The sequence below is a fragment of the Ambystoma mexicanum genome, chromosome 8 (assembly GCF_040938575.1).
Source record: "Ambystoma mexicanum isolate Mex_15411 chromosome 8, UKY_AmexF1_1, whole genome shotgun sequence".
Classification (NCBI taxonomy): Eukaryota; Metazoa; Chordata; class Amphibia; order Caudata; family Ambystomatidae; genus Ambystoma; species Ambystoma mexicanum.
Window position 1 is genome coordinate 1,082,291,108 of NC_090929.1, and position 27,579 is coordinate 1,082,318,686.

The 27,579-nt window shown below is 48.7% G+C and overlaps 1 protein-coding gene across 6 annotated transcripts in view; it reads left to right on the top strand.

Moving 5' to 3' along the window:
- The window catches only part of UBR4 (ubiquitin protein ligase E3 component n-recognin 4), a 2,945,062-nt gene that overhangs the window by 2,906,489 nt on the left and 10,994 nt on the right, over window positions 1-27,579 (top strand). For all 6 annotated transcript variants that reach the window (XM_069611069.1, XM_069611071.1, XM_069611072.1 and 3 more), the window contains one exon: window positions 1,305-1,529. In XM_069611069.1, coding sequence (XP_069467170.1) covers window positions 1,305-1,529 — 225 coding nt within the window. The remainder of the gene's footprint in view (window positions 1-1,304; window positions 1,530-27,579) is intronic.

Consider the following 27,579-nt stretch of genomic DNA (forward strand, 5'->3'; position numbering starts at 1 on the left):
ACGAACCCTTGGTGTTACCTGTGTTCTTCCCGTCGCCTTCGTCGCCGGCTGAGAGGACTTTGCACTCGCTGGATGTAGCTAGAGCGCTGAAGTTCTACGTGGACCGCACGAAAGGTTTTCGGAAGACGTCACAACTCTTTGTGAACTTTGGACCTGTCAATCAGGGGAAGGCTCTCTCGAAGGCTTCCATCTCCAGATGGCTCTCCGGCTGTATCATGTACTGTCACCGGTTGGCAAACCGACCTCTGCCTGGCCGTCCGAGAGCCCATTCCACCAGAGCGATCGCAGCTACCACGGCGTTCCTATCTGGTGTGCCCCTGCTGGACATATGCAGGGCTGCTACGTGGAGGTCGACGCACACCTTCACGAAATTCTACTGCGTCGACCGGGATTCCAGGGAGGAGTCCAGGGTCGGCCAAGCAGTGCTGCGCAACCTGTTCGCCTGAGGTGAGCCTGGTGAGGAGGTAAGATGCTTAATGTTGAGTTGATGTGATGCTTAATGTTGAGCCTTTGCCACCTCCCGTGGTTGTGCATGTGTGTACTGCTATGTATTCTTTATTCATGAGCATGTGAATCCATGCCAGACCCCATGCTGGAGAAGGAACAAGTTACTTACCTGTAACTGTTGTTCTCCAGCATGGGTCTGGCATGGATTCACATGCGAACCCTCCCGCCTACCCCTCTGCGGCTCTTCACTTGGTCATACTGCCACTTCACGTGCTTCCAAATCTGAAGATGGCTGCCAGAGGCGGTGCTTAGGTAGAGGGCAGTCATTGGCTGTGGTCAGTATGACGCAGAGACCAGTGATTGGTTATTACTACGAAAGACAGATCAGAAACGAAACTGATACTGGTTTTTTCTTTACCGAGGATTCCCAGCCTGACGACGGGGAATATTCATGAGCATGTGAATCCATGCCAGACCCATGCTGGAGAACAACAGTTACAGGTAAGTAACTTGTTCCTTATTCCTGTTGCAAAGTGCCAAAAAGGAATCCAACTCGAGGCGTAATAGGCCCATTCCCGTGCTGGGGTCCTAGATAACAGAACAAACCTCTGTGTAATCTACAGGCTACTTCTTTTCAGTCAGTGTTTCGTAGTAAGTTGAAAACTTTGCTGTTTCAGTGTTAAAAACTGCACTGACTGGAAATTAATTTAGCAAAAGGGCTCTATAAACCACCCATTTAGTGTCCCACTTAATCGTGTTGTTTATATGTATCTGTGGGAGGGTCACTAGGAAGACCTCTATGGATTTTGAGGAAGAGTCCAAAAACAAGTTATTTAATGTCTGGTTTTCCATTCCAGAACCAGAGCAACATCCAGAGAGGAGAAGAACCTCCAGACCTTCATGGAGCAGCCGAAGGAAAAGTGGGTGGAGAGTGCCTTTGAAGTGGATGGACCTCACTATTATACAGTGCTTGCTCTTCACATCTGGCCTCCAGAGAAGTGGAAAACTATTCGTATGGAGGTGCTGAGGAGGCTGCTTGTTGCTGTCCATGCCCGAGTGGTGTCCCCTGGTGGTGCAAGCAGGTAAGACCAGAGCTTCTGCGAGGTTACAGTTTCTAGAGAGCAACCATTGCGATGTACTGAAATGTATATTTGTTTCCAAATTTAGACCAGAAATTATGCACATAGTGAAAGAAATGACACATTACAACGAAAATACAGATGTCAACGTATCCACGAAAGTGGGGTTGAGCGAGATTAAAGGACAGTGAGTGAAACAATTGCAGGGGCTGCCTGTGTCACAAGGCAGGCAATGAGTTTTGTGCTGCTTATTTCATCAAATAGCATTCACTTTGGCGAAAAGCCTTCCTCCATAGATCCTTCTCTACCGGCATCTTTAATATGGAACATTAAAACAGATGTGTCTTCTGAAATATGTAAAATATGTACAGATGCACACTGGACCTCTTCCCACTGTGGCAATGTTGCACTACATGAACCCCTGTCTCTCCCATGCTGTGATGCAGACTGTGGTCTTCTTGAGCAATTATAACTCGAGCTACAGATAGACTTCCTTTCTGCTACAGACGGAACCGTTTCTGAGCATATACAACTGATACTCTGCTACAGTTTGTGCTCGTTGTATCGCTAGCCTATGATCTGTACAGGTTGTGACCTTACCCCATGTTAAAGCAGTTTTTTGAACAACCCACTGTTGACCGCTGTACAAACACTAACCTTTTTAAGAAACAAAAAAAGGGGGATGGCAAGACGCGCAATCCAGTTCCCAGTCAAATTAGACCTGATACAAAATGTAACTGGGTTAGATCCCAAAAACAATTTAATAAATATTAAATATTAATAGCCCTCATAGGGCTCAATGGGAATGGGGAAGGCGCTAATTACGGGCCTGGTAATTAGCGCCCTTGTCCTCTAAAGGGACCCGTAAGGGACGTGTGGTCCGACCACATGTCCCTTGCGGTTCCTGCTAAGGGACCTCGGAATTGGGCCGAAAGGGATTACCGTCACCTGTCTCCTTGCTGCTGCCCGGTATCCCTTACCACCCACCTCGGAATGAGGCCCAATGACTTTTTAGAATTTACCTGGTGTTGAAGTATTCCTTAATTTATAAAAGCACCATCGAATAATTGGTTTTGCAACTCATATAGTTGTTAAAAGTCATGCCCCTGTTTGTACCCCGAGTTGTCTCGAGGTACCTTTTCCCTCTTCTCAATACTTTGGATCTAGTAGCATAGATCTCAACTGGGAGAACCAGAAGGTTGATAGACATTTACCTCTAGCTATTTACTTTAATTATAGTCAAGTAACAGCAGTGTGCACCTCTACAACCAGACTAATCCATGGTCAGGCTTCCCCCAGGACCGGCTGGTCCCACGAACGTACGCCCTCGGGAAAGAGGTTGAGGTCCTTTGAGAACGCCCCACCTGTAGGCCAGGCTGCCCCAGCACGGGAACAACAAGGTCTCCGTCACCAACTACTTATACGGCGAGCCTACAAGTGAGGGGTGCCCTCTCTAAGAGAAAGTCCTTGACTCAGTCAAAACTCTGCTTACCAGCGGCGTAGAAGACCTCGAAGGAAAGATCAAAAGGTGGCCCTTCGCATTCCCCCTCGGAGATGCCATCATCATCATCAGCTGCTCAACCAGCCAGAAAAGCTTTGTCATCCACGTCAACAACCATGTCGACAAAGGCTCCTACCAGCCCGTCGATGGCTGTAATTTCTTTGTCGAAGGCGTGACTGGCCACGAAGTGGTGTCCACGGTCACGGTGACAGCTGCTCCTCAAGTGACACTGCCACCAAGGCGTCAGGCGACTGCAGTGGCACCTGCAAACGCCCCTGGTATGGGGACAGGTCTCCTGGCTGAGAGGGGAAGGGCTAAAGCTCCTGCCGTCCCTAAGAAGGGTACGGACCCGCAGGCTGCCCCGGAGAAGCCTGTGCAGATTTATACCAGCTTGGACGAGGGTGAGGATAACCTGTCCGAAGATTATTTGGACCACGAATGGGGAGGAGGTCCCCACAGAGATTCAATATGCATCAGTCCAGAACCTCCACCACTTGTTCCTTTCACACCTCAGCCGAGGGACATGTCCTTGGACATATTAACAATGCTGCACATGCTGGTCTCGGAAATCCCACACCGGGCCCTGCACCGTCTAGGAGCCCTACAAGATGGCAGCCTGGGAGTGCACCCTGGCGCAAAGCAAGGCAAGGTACCTACCTGACCCAAGGCGTCAACCGACACCTCCGCCACAGGATTTTATTCTGACTGGGTATCCAGCAACGCACACGGACATGGGAATGGATACAGCAGTTACAGCTATTGACACAGACGAGGCAGATGACTTCATACCAGCAGACGGGGAACTGTTGGGCGCAGATGAACCTCACAGGGCCTCTCCACTGCATCAGGTTTGCTCTTATCATGCTATGATGTCCAGGGCCTCGGAGCTGTTACATCTGGTGCCGGAGGAGACTAAAAAGGAAAGATTCCTTTACCAACTTCTGGAGTTCAGATGCAAGACCATCATGTCAGTCCCCTTGCTAGACAATATCTTGGAGGAGGGCTTGGCACTAATGAAAACCCCGAGCACCAGAGTCGGACCCCAAGTGCCTGAGGTGTCGGCCGCAGCTACAAAATGATTGGCAAACCAGTCATCTTCATCCTTGGTGCCCCTGGACCACGAGGGAAAGTAGCTGGACGTGATGGGAAAGAGAATCATCTACACTGCTGCCAGCATCATTAAAGCAGCTAACGCCTTGGCCATTTTGTCCCTCTATGACCGGGAGCTATGGTAAAAGCGGAGTCCTATTCTGGACTTCCTACCTGATAAGAAGGTGCAAGCTTTCCAGGAAGAGGAAGTGGCCTAGGCCCATGCCATTACAGTGGCAGTAGAAATTGCAGAAACACAGAAACAGCGTTCCGGTAAATGGGTAATGGTGTGTCTCTTCAGCGGCAGGGATGGCTCAAAGCCACCAACTTCAGACCAGACGTTCGGTCCAAAGTATTGCATATGCCATTTGATGGTGAGAACCTTTTTGGCAAGACAGTCGACGAGTCTCTGCAGGTGATCAAAACAGACACGGAAATGGCATATTCACTGGGTACCCTACAGAAACGGTGGTCGTCCTTTCATTCCTCTAGAGGAAAGTCTGGCAGGTCCTCCAAGGCATATAACACCCCTTATCGACAACCTTCCTGCTCCATGATGCAAGAAGCATACAGAGGTTGCTCATAGGCATACGGCAGCGGAGGACAGCATCAACGCCACCCGTAGAGCAGGGCCCTAACACCGAAACAGGCCTGAACCGGCCGTGGACTTGGGCCCCCACTTGTGCACCCCAGTGGGAGGACGGCTAGCGAGGTTCGTCGGCGCGTGGAAGACCATCACCACAGACAGATGGGTTCTGGACGCTCTCTAACAGGGGCACACCTTGGAGTTCCAACGAAGGTGTCACCGTATTCCCCCCGTGGCTCGAGAAGAGCAGCACATGGCGCAGCTGCTGCAAGAGGTCCAACCATGTTTAAAAAAGGGGTTTATAGGGCCGTCCCCCACTGCTTCCGGTGTGTACTCCAGATACTTTCTGTTCTGGAAGAAGACGGTAGGGTGTCGGCTGATCCTGGACATTGAACGCCTCAACCAGTACCTGAAGTTCAGGATGGTCACGTTGCAGCCCGTGCTCAGCCAGCTGGAACAAGGCGACTTCATGGTGTCGCTGGATCTGGAGGACGCCTACTTCCACATCCTAATCCACCAGAAACATGCAAATTCCTGCAGTTCATGGTACAGCAACAACACTATCAGTTCAAGGCACTCCCCTTCGCCTGACATCGGCCCCAAGGGTCATTACAAAGTGCTTAGCTCCGGTGGCAGCACACCTTCGTCCTGGGGGGCATCCACGTCTACACTTATCTGGATGATTGGCTTGTTCGATCCAGCTTCCACTCATTGGTGAACGAGGACGGTCCGTCTGCTTACTGATCTGGTATTTTCCATAAATTATCCCAAGTCCTGGGCCGCAGCCAGGAAGTGCTCAGCAAACCCATTGTTGGCAGCCATGGTACCCCTGGACCAGGAGGGGAAGAAGCTGGACGCAATGGACAAGAGAATAATCTACAAAGCAGCCTCTACCATCAAGGCACCTAATGCCCTAGCCATTTTAACCGGGAACTATGGCACAAGCTGGGACCTATACTAAACTTCCTGCACGAGGAAAAGAAGGCTGAGGCACTGGAACTTTTTCGAGAAGGGAAAGTGGCCTCGGACCACGCCATTACAGTGGCGGTGGACATTGCGGACACAGGATTCTGCCAGATGCAAAACAGTGTGTCCCTTCGTCGACAAGGCTGGTTAAAGGTATCAAACCTCTGCTGCCAGGACGTTCAGGCTACGGTGGTGAATATGCCGTTCGACTGTGAGGGCCTCTTCGGCAAGCCTGTCGATGAGTCTTTACAAGCCATAAAGACTGACACAGAGACTGCGTGCTCCCTGGGAATGCTGCAACAATGTTGGATATCTTCCTTTCGTCTACCCCGTATGGACAGCCTTCACGCTCCTCCACTCAAGCATACAGGGGTTGCTTTCAAGGCAGTAGAGGACTGCGTTGGCCATGACCTCAGGCCCCCACTTATGCACCCAAGTGGGGGGCCGGTTGGTGAAGTTTGTCAGCGCGTGGAAGATGATCACCACTGACAGATGAGTGCTAGACACTCTCGGACAGAGGCACACCTTGGAGTTCCAATGCAGGTGTCCTCGTATTCCACTGGTGCCACAGCAAGAACACGGCCCACAGCTTCTGCGAGAGGTGCATGCCATTTTACAGATGAGGGCAATGGAACCCGTCCCCCAGCCCCTGAGGGGCTCGTGAGTATATTCCAGATACTTTCTGGTTTGAAAGATAACAGGGGATTTGAGGCCATTCCTGGATCTGGATCGGCTCAACAAGTACTTAAAGTCCCAAAAGTTCTGGATGGTCACTTTGCAACACGTGCTCAGCCAGCTGTAGGAAGGGGATTTTCTGACATAGTTGGATCTGGTGTATGCCTACTTCCACATCCCCGTTCACAAGAAACTCTGCAAATTCCTACTATTCGTGGTTCGGGGTCAGCACTACCAGTTCAAGGCTCTGCCCTTCGGCCTAAAATCAGCTTAGAGGGTCTTTACAGAGTGCCTAACCCCGATGGTGGCGCATCTTCGTCTGCAGGGCATCCACGTATACCCTTACCTGGACGATTGCCTTGTTTGATCCCGCTCACACGTGCTGCGAGCAAGCACATATCAAGGAGCATACATCTGCTGACAGAGTTGGGGTTCTTCATAAACTATCCAAAGTCCTGCTTGACGCCATCTCGGAAAGCGCAGTTTCTAGGTGCCCAGCTCAACACAGTAATGTGTTTGGCGTCCCACTCAAAGAAGAGGGTTGTAACCATATAAGGGAAAGTACAGTGCTTGTCATCTAAGCAGACGGCAACAGTGTGGCGCATGAAGTCGCTGCTGGGCATGATGTTGTCCTGCATTAGCCATGTCCGCCTCAGCAGATTTCAGATGAGGGCTCTCCAGGAGTTCCTGGATGCGAGGTGGATGCAGGTATCGGAGACCTTTGCAGACAAGATCTGCCTCAACAAGGGATTCTGTCGGGCGATGCAGTGGTGGGGTGTACGGCTGCATCTCATCCAAGGGACTCCGTTTCAAGTCCTGCCTTACCAAGAGACGGTCACCACGGACACCTCTCTAGAAGGCTGGGGAGCCCACACCAGACAGTTGCACGCCAGAGGGCTCTGGCAACAGGAAGAAAAGGTTCTTCACATCAACATCCTGGAACTTGGGCTGTATTCTGGGCCCTCAAGTCCTTTCTGCCGTCGTTAAAAGGGCAAAGTGGTGAGGCTCTTCAGACAACACCACCATTTTCTACAACTGGAAGCAAGGAGGGACCCGCTCTCCAGCACTCTCCAAGGAGGCCCTGGACCTGTGGCGCTGGGCCATTCGTCGGGACATGTTCCTCATCCCTTTTCACCTGGCGAGTGTCAATTACACCATTGCGGACTCGCACAGTGGGGAGCTGCGTTCTTGCCACGAGTGGGAATTTCGCCAGGATCAGATGGACCTTCTGTTTGACAAATGGGGCCAGCTCTGATCGATCTCTTTGCAAAGGCGGCAAACTGCAAGTGCCAGAAGTTCGCCAGCAGGTTCCCTCAGTCGAGAAGCATGGCAAATGCGTTCTCGTTCCCATGGGAGGTACAGTTCCTGTACACCCTTCCTCTGTTCCGACTCCTCTTACGTGTGATCAACACACTCCCAGTGCCACTGCAGGATAATAATTGTTGCCCCAGTGTGGCTGCGACAAATCTGGTACCCGAATCTCCTGCGTCTGTCAGGGCCCCATCCATCACGCTGCCTCAGTTCCCGGACCTTCTCAGCAGAGAAGGGGAGGCGATTCTGCACCACGACCCTTAGTCGCTGAACCTGAGGCATGGCTCCTGCAGCCCTAGAGTTTGGAGGTTATGCTTTACCCACAGAATCTAAGGACATCCTGGCCAGGGGCAGAGCCTCGTAAACATTGAAGTGCTAGGTCCATAAATGGAAGCACTTTTCTGTGTGGTGCCGGACTCAGAAGATTACTCCCCTGCGTGTCACAGCCCTGCAACTTATACCAAACTTGCTTTACTTGCCCAAGGCAGGATTGGGTCACGCCTCTATCAAGGTGCATCTCGCCGCCATATCCAGGTACACCAGGTCTCCAGTTAGACCTTCGCTGTGGTCGCACAGACTCGTCCAAGAGTTCCTCAAAGGACTCTTCAGGACTTTTCCACCGGTGAAGGCTCCTGCTCTGGGTTGGAGTTCAATGTAGTGCTAACTAAGCTCATAGGAGCTCCTTTTGAACCTGTGCATTAAGTCCCACTCAAGTTTTTCTCGTGGAAGACGGCATTCCGCGTGGCCATCACCTCAGCTAGGCAGGCCTGGGAGATGCAGGACCTGTCTTGCAAGCAGCCTTACTTGGCTTTCCACGCTTCAAGGGTGGTACTGCGTATGGACTCCACCTTTATGCCAAAGGTACCGTCAGAATGTATCCTTTTTTTTTTTTTTTTAACTTCTTTTTATTGGTTTTACAACATAAAAGGGATGGGAGAGAACAAACAAAAAACAGAAACGAAAGTCCCTCTCCCATTGTCTTTCCCCCCTCCCTCCCCCCTCCCTCTCCCTAAAGGCAGCCGCATTATGTTCTTGGTCCTTTGCCGCCTCGGGGCCGGCGCCGGTCGTTGTCAAGTTCGTGGCTGAGGGGCCAGTCTCCCAGTGGCCTCTCTCCTTTCCTCGGAAATTTCCCTTGGCCTTGTCTTTGCGTGTGTTTGCTGGTCTTTCCCAGTTGGAGTTGCACTGTTCAGAGTCCGCACAGGTCACAACCTCTTCTTTTCCTTCCCCTTAGTTCTCTCCATTGTGAGTTATGTAGTGCCTCCCGACGTGGGCGGTTCAATTTCGTCGTTTTCTGTGTCCCCTGGATCGCTACTGTCAGTCGTATCGTCATCGCCTCCACTGCCAAGCAGGTCTTGCACCAGGGAGTTCCATGCTTGTAATCTGGCTCCGCTGTTGCTCTCTCCCTTTTGTGTAGCTCTCGCCCAGACTGCCGTCTCCGCTATTGCCCATTTTTGTAGGTCGGCCCACCATCCTTCCTTCGAAGGGCCTTCTCTCTTGTTCCATGCCATCGCTATGCGGCGTTTCGCTAGTATCGTCATTAAATCTTTCATTTTTGCCACAAGAACCTGAGCGTCAGAATGTATCCTTAACGAACATTTGGTGTTACCGGTCTTCTTCACTTGTGCAGAACCTTGAACCGAGTTTGAACGCTGCTCCCAGAGCGCTATCTTTCCCAAGGACCTGCACGGCACTGCGAGCAGTCTCAGCTCTTCCCGTTCCACGCTTCCTGGAGGAGGCGTGGCTTGCGGCAGTCACGTGGAGGATCACGTGACCCTTCAGAGCTATTTAAACATCAGCGAGGCGCCCGAGCGGCGCGAATCCTGCACTTGTGCAGAACCTTGAACCGAGTTTGAACGCTGCTCCCAGAGCGCTATCTTTCCCAAGGACCTGCACGGCACTGCGAGCAGTCTCAGCTCTTCCCGTTCCACGCTTCCTGGAGGAGGCGTGGCTTGCGGCAGTCACGTGGAGGATCACGTGACCCTTCAGAGCTATTTAAACATCAGCGAGGCGCCCGAGCGGCGCGAATCCTGCACTTGTGCAGAACCTTGAACCGAGTTTGAACGCTGCTCCCAGAGCGCTATCTTTCCCAAGGACCTGCACGGCACTGCGAGCAGTCTCAGCTCTTCCCGTTCCACGCTTCCTGGAGGAGGCGTGGCTTGTGGCAGTCACGTGGAGGATCACGTGACCCTTCAGAGCTATTTAAACATCAGCGAGGCGCCCGAGCGGCGCGAATCCTGCACTTGTGCAGAACCTTGAACCGAGTTTGAACGCTGCTCCCAGAGCGCTATCTTTCCCAAGGACCTGCACGGCACTGCGAGCAGTCTCAGCTCTTCCCGTTCCACGCTTCCTGGAGGAGGCGTGGCTTGTGGCAGTCACGTGGAGGATCACGTGACCCTTCAGAGCTATTTAAACATCAGCGAGGCACCCTTGCGGCGTTAAGCCCGACAGGGGTAAAGGCCTTGGGCTGTTAAGCGGCTGTTGCGCGGAGGTGCGCATAAGAACTTCAGATCTCGACCTCAGTAAAACACTTAACGTACCATAAAAAGGTCTGGTAAGCGCCGAGCGCGCGCGGAGTCTCAATCAGCTGCAGTCCGCGGCAGGTAGCCAGCTGTCAGGTAAGACCTTTTGACTATGGACACACGTTCCCAAGCCCGTTTAAAAGTAAAACAAACAAATTATTGTGCTGGGAGGGAAATGCCTCAGATCACGCCGACCGCCGATTCAGAGGAAAACATTCTGGTGGCCGAGCCTGAGGCAGCTCATAATCTATGTAGCCTGGGTGCGGGGAAGGAGGGACCTGAGTCTATCCCGTTGAGCCCCGCTACACGGGGTCCGGCGAGTCTAGATCATTTAACGCCTGAACATCGCGAGCCCTCTCAAACCCCCCCTCCGTCCTCTGACGTGACTAAAGCACAACAAACACAATCCGTCGAAGAGCTGAGGGCACGACCCCCGAGGGGGGCTTGCATACAGTCTGCATCGTCAAATGACAAGCTTAGCCTAGTCATAGAAGCTGCCGCTTCAGCGGGACAATCCGAGGCAAAGCCTCCAACTAACAACGTAGATGGGCGCAAATGTAACATCCAATCCGATACATCACTCGCCACGGGCAGAGAGGAATACTCTGTAAACCCTATGAACAAACATGATATCACATCAAAGACTGAAGGAGATGTTCATTCTGTCTCTAAAACAAACTGTGAAGCCTCAAGAAAAATACAACCACAATGTGGCATACAAGACGAGCTCAATGAGGAACGCGAAGACTTATTTTATTCTCCGTTTGATGTGACAGATGCTGAACTCTTGAATTCGGACGCACCTAGCAGCCAAAAAAGTATCAAAACGTTAAGATTCCACTTCCGGAAGCAGGTCTCAGACCAAACTGAAGCCAACTCAGAACCACTGTCACCGACTCAGACGAGTCATCTACTAATCACCCAGTTAGCGAGCAATATAACATCGAATGTGGACACAATAAATATTGACACCTCAGTGTCTACAACGAAAAAGAAAACGATAACATCGAATACAAACGAACTTGACTTATCTGGCCGAGAAGCCAGACTCTCAACGAGGCTAGAAGCCGACTACGAATCCATGAAAGAGAAGCTAGTCAAAAGTTTCTCTAAAGACAAATATAGTCACGGCCTATGTGCCAGAGAAATTATGACCTCAGAACAACGTAGTGCCATGGAACTAGGGTGTGGGAATCACCTAAAAAAAATAAGACATCAGGTGCAAAAGGAGAACGAAGTTGGCATCTTGCCAAGATGGGAGAAGGACACTTCAGGATCTTATCGACCCCACGATTTCGGCGATGGATGTCCCGAAAAGTCACGAGGGGTAACACCATGTGTCAAGTATTTGACAAAAAAAGATGGCAATGCTCCAACCTGTTCCACTCCTCTAATCACACACATGGGAAAAACTCCAGAATCACGCTGTGGGAAGCAACTTTCGCCCAGACAACCAGAACATCGAGAAATGACTTGCCACTGCAAGGACAAGAAGGCAAGTCTGATGGAGTCAATTACAGAAGCCAAAGCAAATTTGTCCGTCGCAGCAGCCATACAGATACACAACAACGTGCTAGCTGCGACATCGCAAGCCCTACTACCTTTCATAAAATTATACGAAAGTGTCAATGAAGCATTACATACCAATGGAGCAACCATTGGACAATTAGCTGAAAAACTATCATTGATGGAACTCAACTTTACTACTCAACAACAGCAAAGGATAAATGAACACAATGAGATGGAAGATGGATTCAAAGGAATAGTTCGGCTAATTGAAAAAAATTCAAACGAAGCCAGGACCCAAATGGACGATTTGTCTAACTTCATGAAAAAGGTCTTCATGAATCAGAATTCAGTACTTCCAATTCCAGGAAACCCAGGAAGTGACTCTCGGCCAGACACAAGCCCTGGAGAGCCATCCATTTCACAAGGATTACCAACTGACAATAACATTCGAGCCTGCGCCTTACTCGGTACACTCCACCAGGAGAGTCCCGACATAAGCGCAATAAAGGAAGTCACAAAAACGAAAGAAATGGTCATAAACAGTGCCAATCCAGCGCAAAGTCACTCCCATGGATTAGGGATCCCTATTCCGCACGATGGAAAATTATCAAGTGATGGCTTAAAAAGCCTAGTTCCACCGAGCATTTGGGACCTGCCACCCATGATACCAAGCTGTTCCAACTCAAAGGCGTCTTTCGGCATTTTTCTCGGGGGAGCAAAAAACCTCCAGAGTAGAAAGAATCTAGGCACCATCCAAGTCGAAGGACAAGGAGAGGCAGCAAGAAATGCACCACACACAAAGAGGAAAGAAAAGACAAAAAATACAGCTGTTAGGAAGCAAACTACAAATTCGAGGAAATTCATAAGAAATTTAACAACTCCTCCTAAACTTAAGGCATCTTCAAGTGAAAAACCCCTAGGGAAAACGACTAATAAATTATCGTTATTTACCACCGTGGAACCACCAAAAGAATACGATAAGGAAAATGAAAAGAAAAAAACACTCAGCGACTCGACTGCAAATGAAAAAGACACAAGGACAGCGTCTAAACCATCAAGATCAAATTCAAACAAACGAAGGAGAGTCGCCTCAGACTCTAGCCGTGATTCGACCAGCGATGGACTTGAACTATGTAATTTGTCAACTTACTCATATGATGAAAGTGAAACAGGCAGCTGTAAATCCCACGTCACTCTTAAAGAACAAAGAATGAGTTCTCAAGAAGTCCAAACCCACAGTCATCAAAACAGGTCGAAACTAACACTACCTCCTTGCCAAAAAATGGGAGGGAACTGTGCTACGACTCCCATGACGTTTGATAACCAAAAGGATGAAGGAAAGACGGTTCACCTCCGAAATTGCACGGGAAAGCGAGTCACCGAATTAAATCCAAAGTGCACAGCTGCCTACAATAAAAAAATCGGAGAATTTAAATCAAAGACTGACAACAACGCACAAAATCGCACATTACCAAAAAAAATCAAACTGGCAAATGTGCTGAGCGACGATATCGATGTAAATTTGAACCGTGGAAACGTCATGCGCCTGCTGCATTCAGTGCCATTGTTAAGGACAATCGCATCTGAAGACATACAAATTGTTGAATATATCTCAGAAGCTCCAGTTGATAATGTATTACTTCATGTCAGCTCTCAAGCAGTCAGAAGGCTATTGATAGGCGCAAGGGACGACATACTAAGCCTTGGGTTTGAGATCTCGGAGGATCACCAACCGACAAGACAAAAAGGAGTAGATGGCGCAGAAATGCGAGTCTCAAAGAGCCCCGCGAGAAATCGGCACGACTTGACTTGCAAGTACCCGAATCCAAACTCAATGTCTGCTACGAATATAAGGCCCACTTACCATTCCGGCAAAAAACATTAACTAGGTAATGATGAACGAGATTCCGTTAACACCTTGATCTCATGGAACACCAGAGGTTTTAGCCATCTATATAACAACTTTCCGGTGGATCTATCAGACAATTTTATAATTTGCCTACAGGAAACTTGGATGCGTCAACCCCCGGTAAAAGATGGATACCAGATCCTAATAAATTCTGCAGGCAAAGGCACGAAAGGTCGTCCTTTCTCGGGGCTATTGACGATGATAAAAACAGGAACAAGTTGGGAAGTGGTGGACTCATCTAACCCAAACAATTACGTCCAATCGACCCTGCTTGAAAGGAAAAGTAGTGGAACAGGAAAAGAGCATAATACATCTCTATACTTACTGTTACTTAATGTATACTGGAACCCAGCAAAAATCTCGGCAGGAACATTCATTCAATCAATAACAACAATAATTGATAAAAACGTGAGGAGTCTCCAAAATCTTTGGATCATTGTGTGCGGTGATCTAAACACTTCTTGGTTTAATGCAAACCAACAGAAAAACAACCCCCGCGCACACGAAGAAAGCAGGGATTCTTCCAGAAGAGCACGTTGGTCTGATGCCATGGAATCCAGGGACTGTACCATGGTCAACGGAAACGTCCCCGGCGATTGCCCACCACAAACTACGTGGCTAAACATGGGGATAAAGAAAACATTAGACTACATTTGGGTCTCAGAAAATCTGATGCACACAATAACGCATCTGCAGATAACACCGACAACGACCAGTGACCACTACCCTCTGAAAATGTCCTGGCAACCAAAGTGTAAACGCATGAGTGGAACGGCTTGCACCAACCTAGAAGTAAATTCTGGCAGAAATAGACTAAGACTGAATACCAAACAAATACAGCAACTAACGTCTACGTTCCAGTCAAAAAATAAAGGAAGCTCCGAATTCACCAACTACCCGGCAATTCTTCTAAACTTGAGCACGCACCTCTTAAGACCGCCTCTTCCAGTACTAAACCACAAACACACGTGGAGTAACAGGTTGAATAGTGAAAAAAAGAAATTGAGAAAAGACTTAAAAGAACTACGATCAAGAGCTGGCACCAACAGAGCACAAGAAATCAAACAACGCAAACAAAGGTATCGAAATTGGCTAATAGCATTTGCAAACCAGCGAGACCAAGAACGCGGCGAGACGATGCTCTCCTTGATAAGAACACACAACACCAGCGACATCTGGAAAATTTTAAATCACGATCATCAAAATCAAGCTGCAATAATGGCGAACGGAGTCCCGGAAGGTGCCTGGGTGACCCACTTCCAGAAAGTATTTTTCTGCAACCTGCAATCACCAGATGAAGAAAACAACTCTGTTGCCCCGTGCTGGGACACAACAGAGACGGTGGATGATATAGCTCACGCTATAGCTAAGCTAAAAAACTCCAGAGCAGCTGGCCCGGACGGCATCACGAATATTATGCTAAAACATCACTCTCGTGAATGGGCCAAATTCATAGCTGAACTGTTCACGACAATATCAAAAGCCAAGAAAATTCCATCATCTTGGTCTGAGGCAATAATTGTCCCGATTTATAAGAAAGGCAGCAGGGACATCCCTAGCAATTATCGACCTATTGCTTTATTAGACACTATTGGAAAGGTATTTGCCTCCTTTTTACAGGAAAAGATTTCAGCTTGGGCCTGCCAGTCTGGGTTAAACGATGTAAGACAAACTGGCTTCACTAAGGGAGTTGGCACAGAAAACAACCTTTCCATACTGAACCTCTTGAAACTAGAAGCCTTGCGAAAGAAAGAAAAATTGTTCCTGGCATTTATCGACTTGCAACAAGCTTTTGATGGAATAGATCGAGCAAGGCTTTGGGGAAAGCTGGAAAGATGGAATTGCCCCGATAACATACTAAATCCCATAAAGGCCCTGCATAAGTCAACCACGATAAGAATACGACTAAATGAAAATGGCAACCTTTCTCAACCAATTACCACAAATAAGGGAGTGAAGCAGGGCTGCCCGTTGGCAGCGGCATTATTTAAACTCTATATTGCGGATGTGTCAGGAACACTAGCCAAAACGCTTTGTTTCCCCCCTAGAGTCAACGGAAATCCTGTAAGCTGTTTGATTTACGCAGACGATCTGGTCTTGATCGACAAGACACAAATAGGCCTACAGAGGCTATTAAATACGTTGAACATTTACATGGTCGAAAATGATCTGAGGATCAATGTGGAAAAATCCAAGATACTGAAATTTGGCCTTGTTGAGGGCCAGAGAAACAAGAACTTCAATTGGACAATAAACAACGTCAAGATTGAGGAAGTGAATGAGATCCGCTATTTGGGCATACCCTTTAGCACCTCAATAAGAGAATGGAGTTGGGTTACAGAAATCGAAAAAAAAATTAAAACACTAGCTCTCCAAGGAGCTAAAATCAATTCACAATATGGAAAATTTTCCTTGATCCCGGTACGATCTTTCTACCTACAAAAGTTAATACCAGCAATTACGTTTGGAACAGAGTCAGGCTGGAACATTGACTATAAGATCTGGTCTAAACTAGAAGGCCTGTTCTGGCGACGCGTACTAAGACTGCCCAAATACTTATCAACGATAGTAATTCGTTATGAATTAGGCTTGGAGCCCTTGCACGGAGCCGTCATTTGGAAATCGATGGCACTGTTGCGAAAGATGTCAATGATGAATCCACAACCAGCATTTGAACTGTTCATACCTTCTAAAAACTGTAACACAGAAACATTACAAGACCTGTGGTTCGGGAAAGTAAAAGCAATCATGCAGGCCGCAAATATCACTATGGAGATGCTCCTGGAACGTCCTCTGACTGCCAAGAAAAAAGTGAGAGAATGGCTCTGGATCGACAACTTAGAAAAATATCAAGGTCTAAAGACTACCCTGGATATGAGCCTAACCTTGAACAAAATGGACCAATTGCCTAAGTACTTGAGTAAATTCCCGTCTAGATATCACAGAGACGCTTTCTTACGACTAAGAACAAACATCTACAAGACCAGGCAAGCCTGCTTTGTCCGCCACATTGACAATGTAAAAGATCCTAAATGTAGGTTCTGCGCTAACAACCTGGAAACGACAAAACACATACTTACTGAATGTCAGCTGCTTAAAGATGTAAGAAGCTTATACCTGCTGAAGTTCGCCCCACCAACTGACAATATGGACGATTTGTGGACGCGAATTTTAAGTGGGTCCTCAATTCACTTGACCTGTGCAGCTATAAACTTTCTGGAAAAAATGTTAAATTAAAAGCTTTCAGTCCATGAAATTAATAAGGAAGAAGATGTGAAGTGAAGAAATTCATGAAGAAAGTTGACCAGTGTAATAAAAGTTTGTAAAAAAACTAGAAATTACAATAAAAAAATAAAAAAAAAAAAATAAAGTTACCGGTCTTCTTCCTGAATCCGTCATCGCCAGTGGAAAGGGCCTTGCAATTGCTTGATGTTGCGCGTGCCTTGAAGTTCTACGTGGCAAGTATCAAGCATTTTCGGAAGACTTCTCAGTTCAACTTTGGTTCTGTAAATTACAGAAAGGCCTTATCAAAGGCTTCCATCTCTAGGTGGCTCTCCGGTTGCATCATGCACTGTCACCGACTAGCTAGCAGGCCGCTGCAAGTCTGGCTGAGAGCCCGCTCCACCAAAGCCATTGCAGCAATAACAGTGTTTCTATCTGGTGTGCCCCTTCTTGACCTCTGCAGGGCTGGTACGTGGAGGTCCACGCACACCTTCACAATGTTCTACTGCGTCGACGGGGATTCCAGCGAGGAGTCCTGAGTCGGCCAAGTGGTGCTACGCAACCTGTTTGTTTGAGTTGAGTCTGTTCCAGAGGGGAGTGTTTTATTGCTTCTGCTGAGCGTTGCCACCTCCCGTGGTTGTGTATATGTGCTACTGTGTAATCGTTATTCATGAGCATGTGAATCCATGCCAGCCCCCATGCTGGAGAAGGCTTAAGTCACTTACCTGTAATGGATTCAAATGCAAACCCTCCATCCTTCCCCTCTCGATCGTCGGCTCAGGTGTCGTATATATAGCACGTCACTACGCCTCATGCTTCAGTTTTCTTTTTTCTGCGTGCTTGCACGCTGCATTGGGAACACGACTCGAGTTTCAGGTTTTTATTTTGTACCTAGTGGTATGTTTTCTCAGAAATCCTCGACGCAGTGTCGTCTCACAGAGTCTGGGGCTTCAAGCAATGCCACGATTGTGAGGCCAAAATGTTGGTAACTGACCCCCACAACGTGTGTCTGTGGTGCCTAGATGTTGCTCACGACACAGAGCCCTGCGTGTCGTGCGCAAAGATGCAGCCCAAGTCCCTACCTGAGACAGGAAACTCGTTTGATCTTCGGAGACTGAGACGAAGGAGCACACTCTCGACAAAGGGAAAGAACGGCATTGCAAGAAGACTAAGAAACGGTCCCACTCCAGGAGCCATTCCTAGTCATCCTCGCAGAAGAAGCAGCATCACTGCCATCGACGCAAGTCCAGCTCGTCGTCGGATCGAGGTAAACCCACAGCCGGGCCGACCACTCGGGAAGAGTGGGAAAGCTTTAAGACTTCCATGGTTATGTGTAGGCAACAGACTTCTGTAGGTGCAGCTTCGGCCCCCGACCAGCAAGCTTTGGCGGCAAAATTGGGGCTTGGTGCTCCCGACTCCAAGCCAGCCATTCCGTAAACAGCATCAACGTCGAACACTCCTTCGGGCGTCATGCATACCAGGCATAAGTCCAAGGACGTAATTTCATCAAAATGCCAGGGGTAGTGGAAGTGACATCACATGATCCTTGACCTCTGATGACATGACTGGAAGTGATGTCAATTGACCCCACCCCAAAGGGATATCATGGGAAGCAATGGAACACGACCTTTCACCCATTGACAAAACAGGAGGTGGCATCACATAGCATTGTTCCTAAGTACACTACGAAAAATATGGTTACGATATCACTATAATGTGATATACATTTCATACAAGAATAGATCTTTAAGATCAGTGTGTATAGGCCTACTTTACCAAATTACTGTGAATGCAAGCAGACGTCCGTGGCAAAATTATATTGATGTGTTATATAGCACTTACGCTTAAGCACTTCATATAGAAAAAATATACATACAATATCACCCAACCTGTGTTGGTACTCATTTATCGACCTCAGAAGGATGAAAGGCAGAGTTGAGGTGTTTAAGAACAGACTAAATCATATACTCGCCTCCTGAAGTGTGTCTGAAATAAATCTTTAATGAGTCTAGCAATTATTGTTTAGAATTACAGGAAAACACATTATTTGGTTTTCCTATTCTTTCTTATGCAGGGTCACTGCTGAAAGTGTTAGACTTGTGGAACCCCGGTTCTTTTTTTAAGAGGCCTGAGTAAGACAGCCACCCACTCAAGAAGCAAAGAGCCACATGGCTCTTGCCACAGCCCAGTAACTTGCATTAAAAAAAGAATGAGACCCCTAAATGACGTCCCTGCATAAGTCACCCGAGGGCCGTAAAGCTGAGGCCCACGGCGCCGAAATAACCTTTGCCATTGAAAGCTTCGGCTTCGAAACCTATCCTCAAGCCCTCGGTGCCGACAGTCGGTGGTGGTTCATTTGTGCCGCTGTCTATTTCGGGTTTTCTATGACTCGATGCAATTCATACTTGGCGTTGATGAGCCAGTTGATCTCGTTTAGACGAGAGCCGGTGGCGTTGATTTTTTTTTGTCCACGACAAGGCCGATTTATTGGCCCTAGCTCATGGTCTACAAGACGCCAGTGGTCTGGATACTACCCCAGACCTTGAGTTAACAGAACCAGCCCTATACCCAAGCTAATGTCAAGTTCAGGGATCTGGTTCACAGGGTTGTTGATACCCTTGAGTTAAAGGCGTCCACCTCACCTCTTCAGGGGTATGAGCTTACTAACATTTTGGATGAGGGTCCCACAGTTGAGCATTCAACCCAGCCCTTGTGGACCCTTTAGCCTCCTTATGGCAGCACCCTTGTACTATTCCTGCTGTGAATTCCAATTTTACAGGGAAGTTTAGGCTGGCAAGACGAGTCCCTTCTTTCCTTGCCACACACCCTTCCCTGGAAGGGTTGGTTATACAGGCTGCCACTATGTCCACCAGACCTGTGGCATCTACTTCCAGTCTACCTACGGACAGAGAAGGAAAGAAATCGGATGCATTGGCCAGAAAGGTGTTCACCTCTGGCAGCATGGTATTCAAAGCAACTAACCTAGCTTGTGGATTCGCCATGTCCTCCTTTGGCGAATGGAAGGCTGTGGAACATGCTGCTGAATACGCCCCTGAGGGCGCCATGCAGGATGGCTTTTTACAGCTGGGGGAGGATGGGAAGGAGCTAGCCAAGCATCCTGGACGTAGCGTTGGCAGACCAATGGGTTCAGCAGTAGTGATGGGACGCCAAGCCTATCTAAAAACATCTGGCTTCGCTCTGAATGTTCAGAACAGACTGCTTGACATGCCCTTTGAAGGTGACATGCTTTTTGGTCAGAAAGCAGACTAATTCTTAGAGAAATTTAAGGAATCCAAGTTGGCTGCTAAATCATTGGGCCTGGCAGCACAGCCAGCCAAGCCTGCCTTCAGCTTTGCCTCCAGGGGCAGAGACTATAGATGTCATGCACCCTATGGCAGGATGGTGAAGCTCCCACAAGCCAGGCAAGGGCAGAGGTGCTTCTCTTGTCCCGTAATGGGCAGAGGGGCCTCTAGAGTCCAGCAAGCAGCAACAGTGGCAGGCTCACCCGCGCCCTCTAAACCCCTTTGATATTCCCCTCCCACGATGCACTGGTTGGTGGATGGCTGGCAGGGCATTGGCCCCAGTGGCAGGAAAGAACCTCCGATGCATAAGCCCTGCAGTTGATTCGGTGGGGTTATTGTTTGCCTTTTCTAAAGAGGCTTCCAGACAGACCTCCACCTCCCCGATTCTAACCGGGGCAAGAGCTCCAGGAATAACTGAAAGCCCTGTCGTCAAAGGGTGCAGTGGAAGAGGTAACTCTTGATCAGAGAGGGTCTGGTTGGTATTCCCAATATTTTCTGGTGCCCAAGAAGGGAGGAGGTCTCCGTCCCATCCTGGACCTCAGGGCCTTGAACAAGTTCTTGAGGAAAGACAAATTCCGGATGGTGACGTAGAGAGAGATTCTCCATGCTCTCGAACCCAAGGACTGGCTAGTGTCAATAGACCTACAGGACACTTCTTTTTATATGCAGATACACCAAAAGCACAGGAAGTTCTTAAGGTTCCCCATGGGGGCAAGAACTATCAGTTCAAAGTGCTTCCTTTTGGGTTGACCTTGGCGCCACAGGACTTCACCAAGCTCATGGCGGTAGTTGCGTCTCACCTCAGGAGATCCAGGGTACATGTAGTTCCATACCTGGATGACTGGCTGATCTGAGGGAAGTGAGTGGGGCAGGTCTTGTCTCATCTAGAGGACACCTTTCCTCTACTGCAAAGGATGGGCTTCTCCCTGAACTTGAAGTCCCATTTGACGCCAGTCCAAAGGCTCCAGTTGATCGGAGCAGTCCTAGACACCCGGCTGGGGAAGACATTCCTTCCCGAGGCTACAGTCAGCAACATAGCACAGATGGTACACTTGTTCCAGAATCACTCCACCTTATCAGCAGCTTCCTTCTTCCACCTCTTCAGTATCATGGCCTCCTGCATTTTTCTGGTGCCAGAGGCCAGGTTGCGCATGTGATGCCTTCAATGTGAATCCATGCCAGACCCCATGCTGGAGAATGAACATACCATGATGGGGAATTTAACTGTACACACTTTCCTGCGCAGCTCATACCTAAGGAGGAAAGCTAGGTGAAAGTAAGCCACAGTACCTCTGAGCATTCACGGATCCTCTCAAGGTGTCCAGCCAAGTGGTCCACTACCTCAACTGGTGGACCGACCGTGGCAATCTTTTGACAGGGGAACCTTTCTGACCTCCTTGGCCTGAGGCGGTCACGGATGCATCTCTGAAGGGTTGGGGCGCTCACTGCGAAGATTTGCAGGTGAGTGGCCATTGGTAAGCAACTGAAGCCAGATGGCACATCAACAGGCTGAAATTGCGAGCCATCAGGCTAGCGCTGAGGGATTTTGCCCCGTCTCTCAAGGGGAAACATGTCCTAGTTTGGACAGCACAGTGGCCATGCACTACCTGAACAAACAAAGTGGGGTGCACTCCCTTCCCCCCTGCAGAGAGGCGATGCAACTGTGGTTCTGGTTGCTGAAGAACCAGATCTCAGTCTGGGCAGTTAACCTGGCGGTGTCAGAGAACCGTTTCGCCGATGCTCCAAGCAGGCAGAGCACGGTTTCACATGAGTGGAAAGTGTGCCAGGAAGTCCTGGAAGAGGTCTTCTCTCTCTGGGGACCCCAGCAGTGGATCTGTTTGCCACAGAGTCCAACATAAAGTGCAGACAGTTTTGCTCGCGGGAATTCCTAGCGAACAGTGCACTGGGGGACACGTTTCTGGTGGATTGGACCTTCCCTCTCCACTACGCTTCCCCTTCCCTGATTCCCATCATTCCATGGGTTCTCAGGAGGTTGAAGAGGTTTCGAGCGACCATGATCTTGATCCCCCCTGACTGGGTGAGGAGAACGTGGTACAACAATCTCTTGGATCTGTCCATCTGTCCACCCCAATGGTTGCCTCGGCGCCCGGATCTCCTGACCCAGTCGGAAGGTTGGATACTCCACCGGCCCCCGAGTCTCTCAACCTACATACGCGGCTCTTGAGAGGATGAGGTAGGATGACTGGGACCTCTCGAAGGAGGTACTCAGGGTGTGGCTGGCTGCATGCAGACAGTCTACACGATCTCGATACGCGTGCAGGTGGAGAAGATTTGAGTTGCAGGTAGTGTGCTGCAAGCCCCCCCAATTCTAGGTTTTTTTTTGGGAAAAGGTTTCCCTTAAGGTCAGGCTTGGCTTTCTCCTGAAAGTGGTTTCTGAGTTCCACCTCTGTCATAGATTTACCCGTTTTCTACCCTCCACGGCACCCTCTAAAGAGGAGGAATGGTTCCACGGTTTAGATTCTTAAAGAGCCATGAGCTTTTACATCCCTAGGACATCAGATTTCTGAAAATCTGACGAGCTGTTTGTGGCCCATTCTCTGTCTTGCAAGGGTACACCCATAACAATGCAGACTCTTTCACAATGGATTATCCTTTGCTTCACAGAGTGCTATCAATCAGCTGGTAAAGAGCTTCTTTCTGGAATCGGGCCATACTCCAAAAAGAGGAGTCTTTGCTTCTACAGCCTTACAGAGGGGAGCCCCCATTAGGGACATTTGTCGTTCTGCCACGTGGTCATTCTTGCAGACATTTACCAGGCACGGTTTTCGGGACGTTGCCCATGGGACGGATGCATGTTTTGGTAGGGAAGTGCTACAAAATCTGCTACTATGACACTTTCTGCCCACCTCTGTCATCCTAACTGCTTGGGGAGTCTTATTGAATGAGGAATCTGGGGGAGAAAAGCAATCCATTGAAGGAGAAATTACTTACCAAAATTATTTTTCTATGGATTCTTCTCCCGCAGATTCCTCATCGCTCCACCCATCCATCCCCACTCCGAAAGTTCCTATGGCTTTGCGCTTCTGTCTAAGCAAAGGTATGCCTGGTAATGGCTCTGAGGTGACTGCTTCTATCTGGCTAGCCGCTTTTTTCTTTTTACAAAAAAATAAAAAAATGTCTTTCCTGTCTGAGTGTGTATATGTGTGTGTGTATATATATATCTATATATATATATATATATTTCTGAGGCTTGTGGAATCTGCTTAGATCACATGCTGTGCATAGGCCGACATCTAGTGGAAGCTGTGGAGTATTACAGTTTGTTTTTCGAAAGTCGAAAATGGGCGTCGACACAGGCGTGCCAGTAATACTATCCCTAGTGTGACGTCCACTGTACCCAAGATCCCTCACGCGTGTAGGATCCTCAGATTGTTTTTTTCCGCCATACTGGTCGGAAGCATCTTGCGGAGTTCCCTGGCCTTAGCCATACTTTTGCTGTTATTATAATTATAATTCTTATTCATTTCCTTCCCCACCCCAACGTCGACCCTCAGTGGAACCCGACCTATTGTTTGGGAAAGCGGTCGAAGACGCACTTAAAAATGCCAAAGATGAATATGAGACTCTCAAATCCCTTGGCCAGCTTACCAACAAACCCCCTAACCAGAGGGGGAACAATAATTTTCGTCGCCCACGCGGCCAAAATTCACAAAGAGGCAACTATGCCCAGGGACAGGGTATACAATGGAATAACAACCAGCAGTCTACCCATAGTTACGGCAGGGGTAACAAGAGAGGTCGTGGAAGAGGCAGAGGCAGCCCCAACAAGGGAGGTGGCACGCCTCCACCAAAACAGTGACGCTCAGTTCAGGGTCCCTTGCCACGCAACCCCAGTAGGGGGACGCATTTCCACCTTCACCCAGGCTTGGGAAGGGATCACCTCAGACAGATGGGTGCTGTCAACAGTATCCGCAGGATATTGTATAGAACTACTGCAGCGTCCCCGGAATCATCCTCCACGACAAAGAGTGCACTCCCTAGAGCATCAAAAGATCCTTCTCGAGGAGATCGCCATTCTGCTAGAAAAGGACGCGATAGAACTCGTCCCAGGACACCAGGTAAACAAGGGTATCTATTCAACTTACTTCCTTGTGCCAAAGAAAGATTTGACAATGCGCCCAGTATTGGACTTACGGCCTGCCAACAAGTATGTCAAGCCCCAAAAATTCCGTATGACCACGCTACAAGAGGTAATCCCCCTCCTAAAAAAGGGGGATTACATGGCAACCTTGGATATGAAAGATGCTTATTTTCATATTTCCATGCTCCCAGCGCACAGAAAGTACTTGCGCTTCAAGGTGGACAGTCGCCACTACCAATTCAAGGTACTGCCCTTCGGGATAGCTTCAGCACCAAGGGTATTCACCAAGGTACTGGCGGTGGCGGCTGCACACCTACGCAGGGAAGCAATCCCGGTGTACCCTTATCTGGACGACTGGCTCATAACGGGGGAAACCCCAGGAATTTGCAGGTCAAACATTCAGAGGACTATCGACCTCCTCCACGAATTAGGCTTCTCCATCAACGAGAAAAAGTCAAGTCTGGTGCCAAGCACCTCAAAACAGTTTCTAGGAGCTATCCTAGATACTCAGAAAGGATTGACCTTCCCTTCGGAAGAGAGAATTCGGAATATACTTCTGCAAATTCCGCATTATCAGTCAGGTCAACAGATAACAGTACGCAAAGCTATGCGGTTACTGGGCATGATGGCGTCATGCATTACCATGCAGGAATGGTTGGCGAAACAGTGGTCTCAGGCAAGTGGTCATTGGGACGATCTAGTGGTCGTTTCGCCAACACTCGTACAAAGCCTACACTGGTGGACAAGAGAGAATCTCGCAAAGGGGAAACCCTTCTACGATCCCGAAGTACAAGCCGTGGTGACTACAGATGCATGCCTGACTGGGTGGGGAGCTCACCATCTCCACCACACAGCTCGGGGTCTCTGGTCTCACTCAGCAGCCAAGAACCACATCAATATGCTAGAGCTTCTGGCAGTATTCCGAGCGCTAAGGGCGTTCGAGCCCCATCTACTGAACTTGTCGGTGCAGATCAGGACGGACAGCACGACAGCCATGTTCTATCTGAACAAGCAAGGGGGGACTCGTTCGCCAAATCTGTCCAAGCTTGCCCAGAAAATATGGATATGGGCACTCAGACGGAACATCTTCCTGTCATCGCAACATGTTCCAGGGGAGCTCAATTCCCTAGCGGATGCTCTAAGCAGAGACTCCCTCCCAGAAGAACACGAATGGGTCCTTCACAGAGACGTAGTAGAAGATCTCTTCTCTCAGTGGGGTTTCCCCACTATAGACCTATTCGCCACAAGCGAAAACAAACAATGCCCAGGATTTGCATCCAGGTTCCCCCAGCCAGACTCCCAAGGGAACGCCCTGTGGATGAACTGGTCAGGGATGTTTGCGTACGCTTTTCCACCAACTCCTCTCATCAGGAAGGTGGTGTACAAGATGAACAAGGAATCGATGACGCTCATCCTAGTTGCTCCCATGTGGGCGAGACAACCATGGTTTCCACACCTACGCAGGATGGCGGTGTGCGAACCCATCAGACTCCCAGCCTGGCACAACCTACTGTCCCAGCAACAGGGTCAAACAGTGCATCAGGAACCCAACTCTATGAACCTAGCAGCATGGCTCCTGAAGTCATAGAGTTTGGACATCTCAAATTACCACAGAGGTGTATGGACATTCTAAAGGAGTCCAGGAAACCAAATACAAGGCACTGTTACTTTGATAAGTGGAAAAGATTTGTTATCTGGTGCCAGAATAAACAAATCAACCCGGTTGATTGCACTCCTTCCAACGTTGTGACGTACATGCTCCACCTGCTGGATGCAGGGTTGGTTTTTAACTCGCTGAAAGTACACCTGGCAGCCCTCTCGGCTTACACCACATCCCATAACAAAGTCTCGTGGTGGAAAGTACCAGTGGTTAAAGCCTTCATGGAAGGAGTAAAGAGACTTCACCCTCCTATTTCGAACCCACCGCCAGGATGGGACCTCAACGTGGTGCTAGCTAAACTCATGGGACCCCCATTCGAACCCATGCATAAAAGTAGTCTCAAACACCTGACTTATAAAACGGCCTTCTTAGTAGCCATTACCTCCATAAGAAGGGTCAGTGAAATTCAGGCTCTGTCAGTGCAAGATCCTTTCTTTACTATCCACAAGGACAAGCTGGTTTTACGCACACACCCTAGGTTCTCACCTAAATTCATATCCAAGTTCCATGTAAACCAGTCCATCGAGCTTCCGGCTTTCTTCCAAAACCCGCAAAGCTCGGCTGAGGTGAAACTACACACCCTAGATGTGCGTAGGGCGGTCCTATACTATGTAAATAAAACCAGACCGCTAAGGAAAACAGATCAACTGTTTGTCTCCGTAGCTACAGGCAGAGAGGGGGATCGCGTCTCTAAGGGCGCTATCTCGAAGTGGATTATCAACTGTATACAGCTGTGTTACTCTCTTTCTGAAAAGACTCTGCCTTTTACGCCAAGGGCCCACTCTACTAGAGGCTTTGGTGCCACTCTGGCTTTCATTGCAAATGTTCCCCTCGACACCATTTGCAAAGCGGCTACTTGGAGCTCTATTCACACTTTTACTCAGCATTACTGCATTGACACTCATTCCAAGACAGATACACAAGTGGGACAAGCGGTTCTAAGACACCTGTTTGCTCATGACCCTTCTCACATCCCACCTCCTTCTTCTGGTACTGCTCGCTAATCTATGCACAGCATGTGATCTAAGCAGATTCCACAAGCCTCAGAAGGGATACATTACTCACCGTAATCGTATTTCTGATGCTTGTATCTGCTTAGATTCACATGCGACCCACCCTTCCTCCCCTCCGAGAGAAGGCGCATGATTGCTTGTAGTCTTACCTTTCTGTCTATCTGCTTGGATTATCTGTACTCACGCTACTCCTCATGCTTCCTCATGTCAGAAAAAATACAATCTGAGGATCCTACACGCGTGAGGGATCTTGGGTACAGTGGACGTCACACTAGGGATAGTATTACTGGCACGCCTGTGTCGACGCCCATTTTCGACTTTCGAAAAACAAACTGTAATACTCCGCAGCTTCCACTAGATGTCGGCCTATGCACAGCATGTGAATCTAAGCAGATACAAGCATCAGAAATACGATTACGGTGAGTAATGTATCCTATATATATATATATATATATATATATATATATATATATATATATATATATATATATATATATCCGACGATCGAGCACTGAGCAAGACGGATCAGCAGCCGAGTCAAGGTCTACTACAGCCTCTGTTGAAAATGTTTCTGCGCAGCAGAGCTGGATGAGGATACCGATCAGATGAGGAATCTGTGGGAGAAGAATCCATAGAAAAATCATTATGGTAAGTAATTTCCCCTTTCCGAAGACTAGAACGCAGCGTTG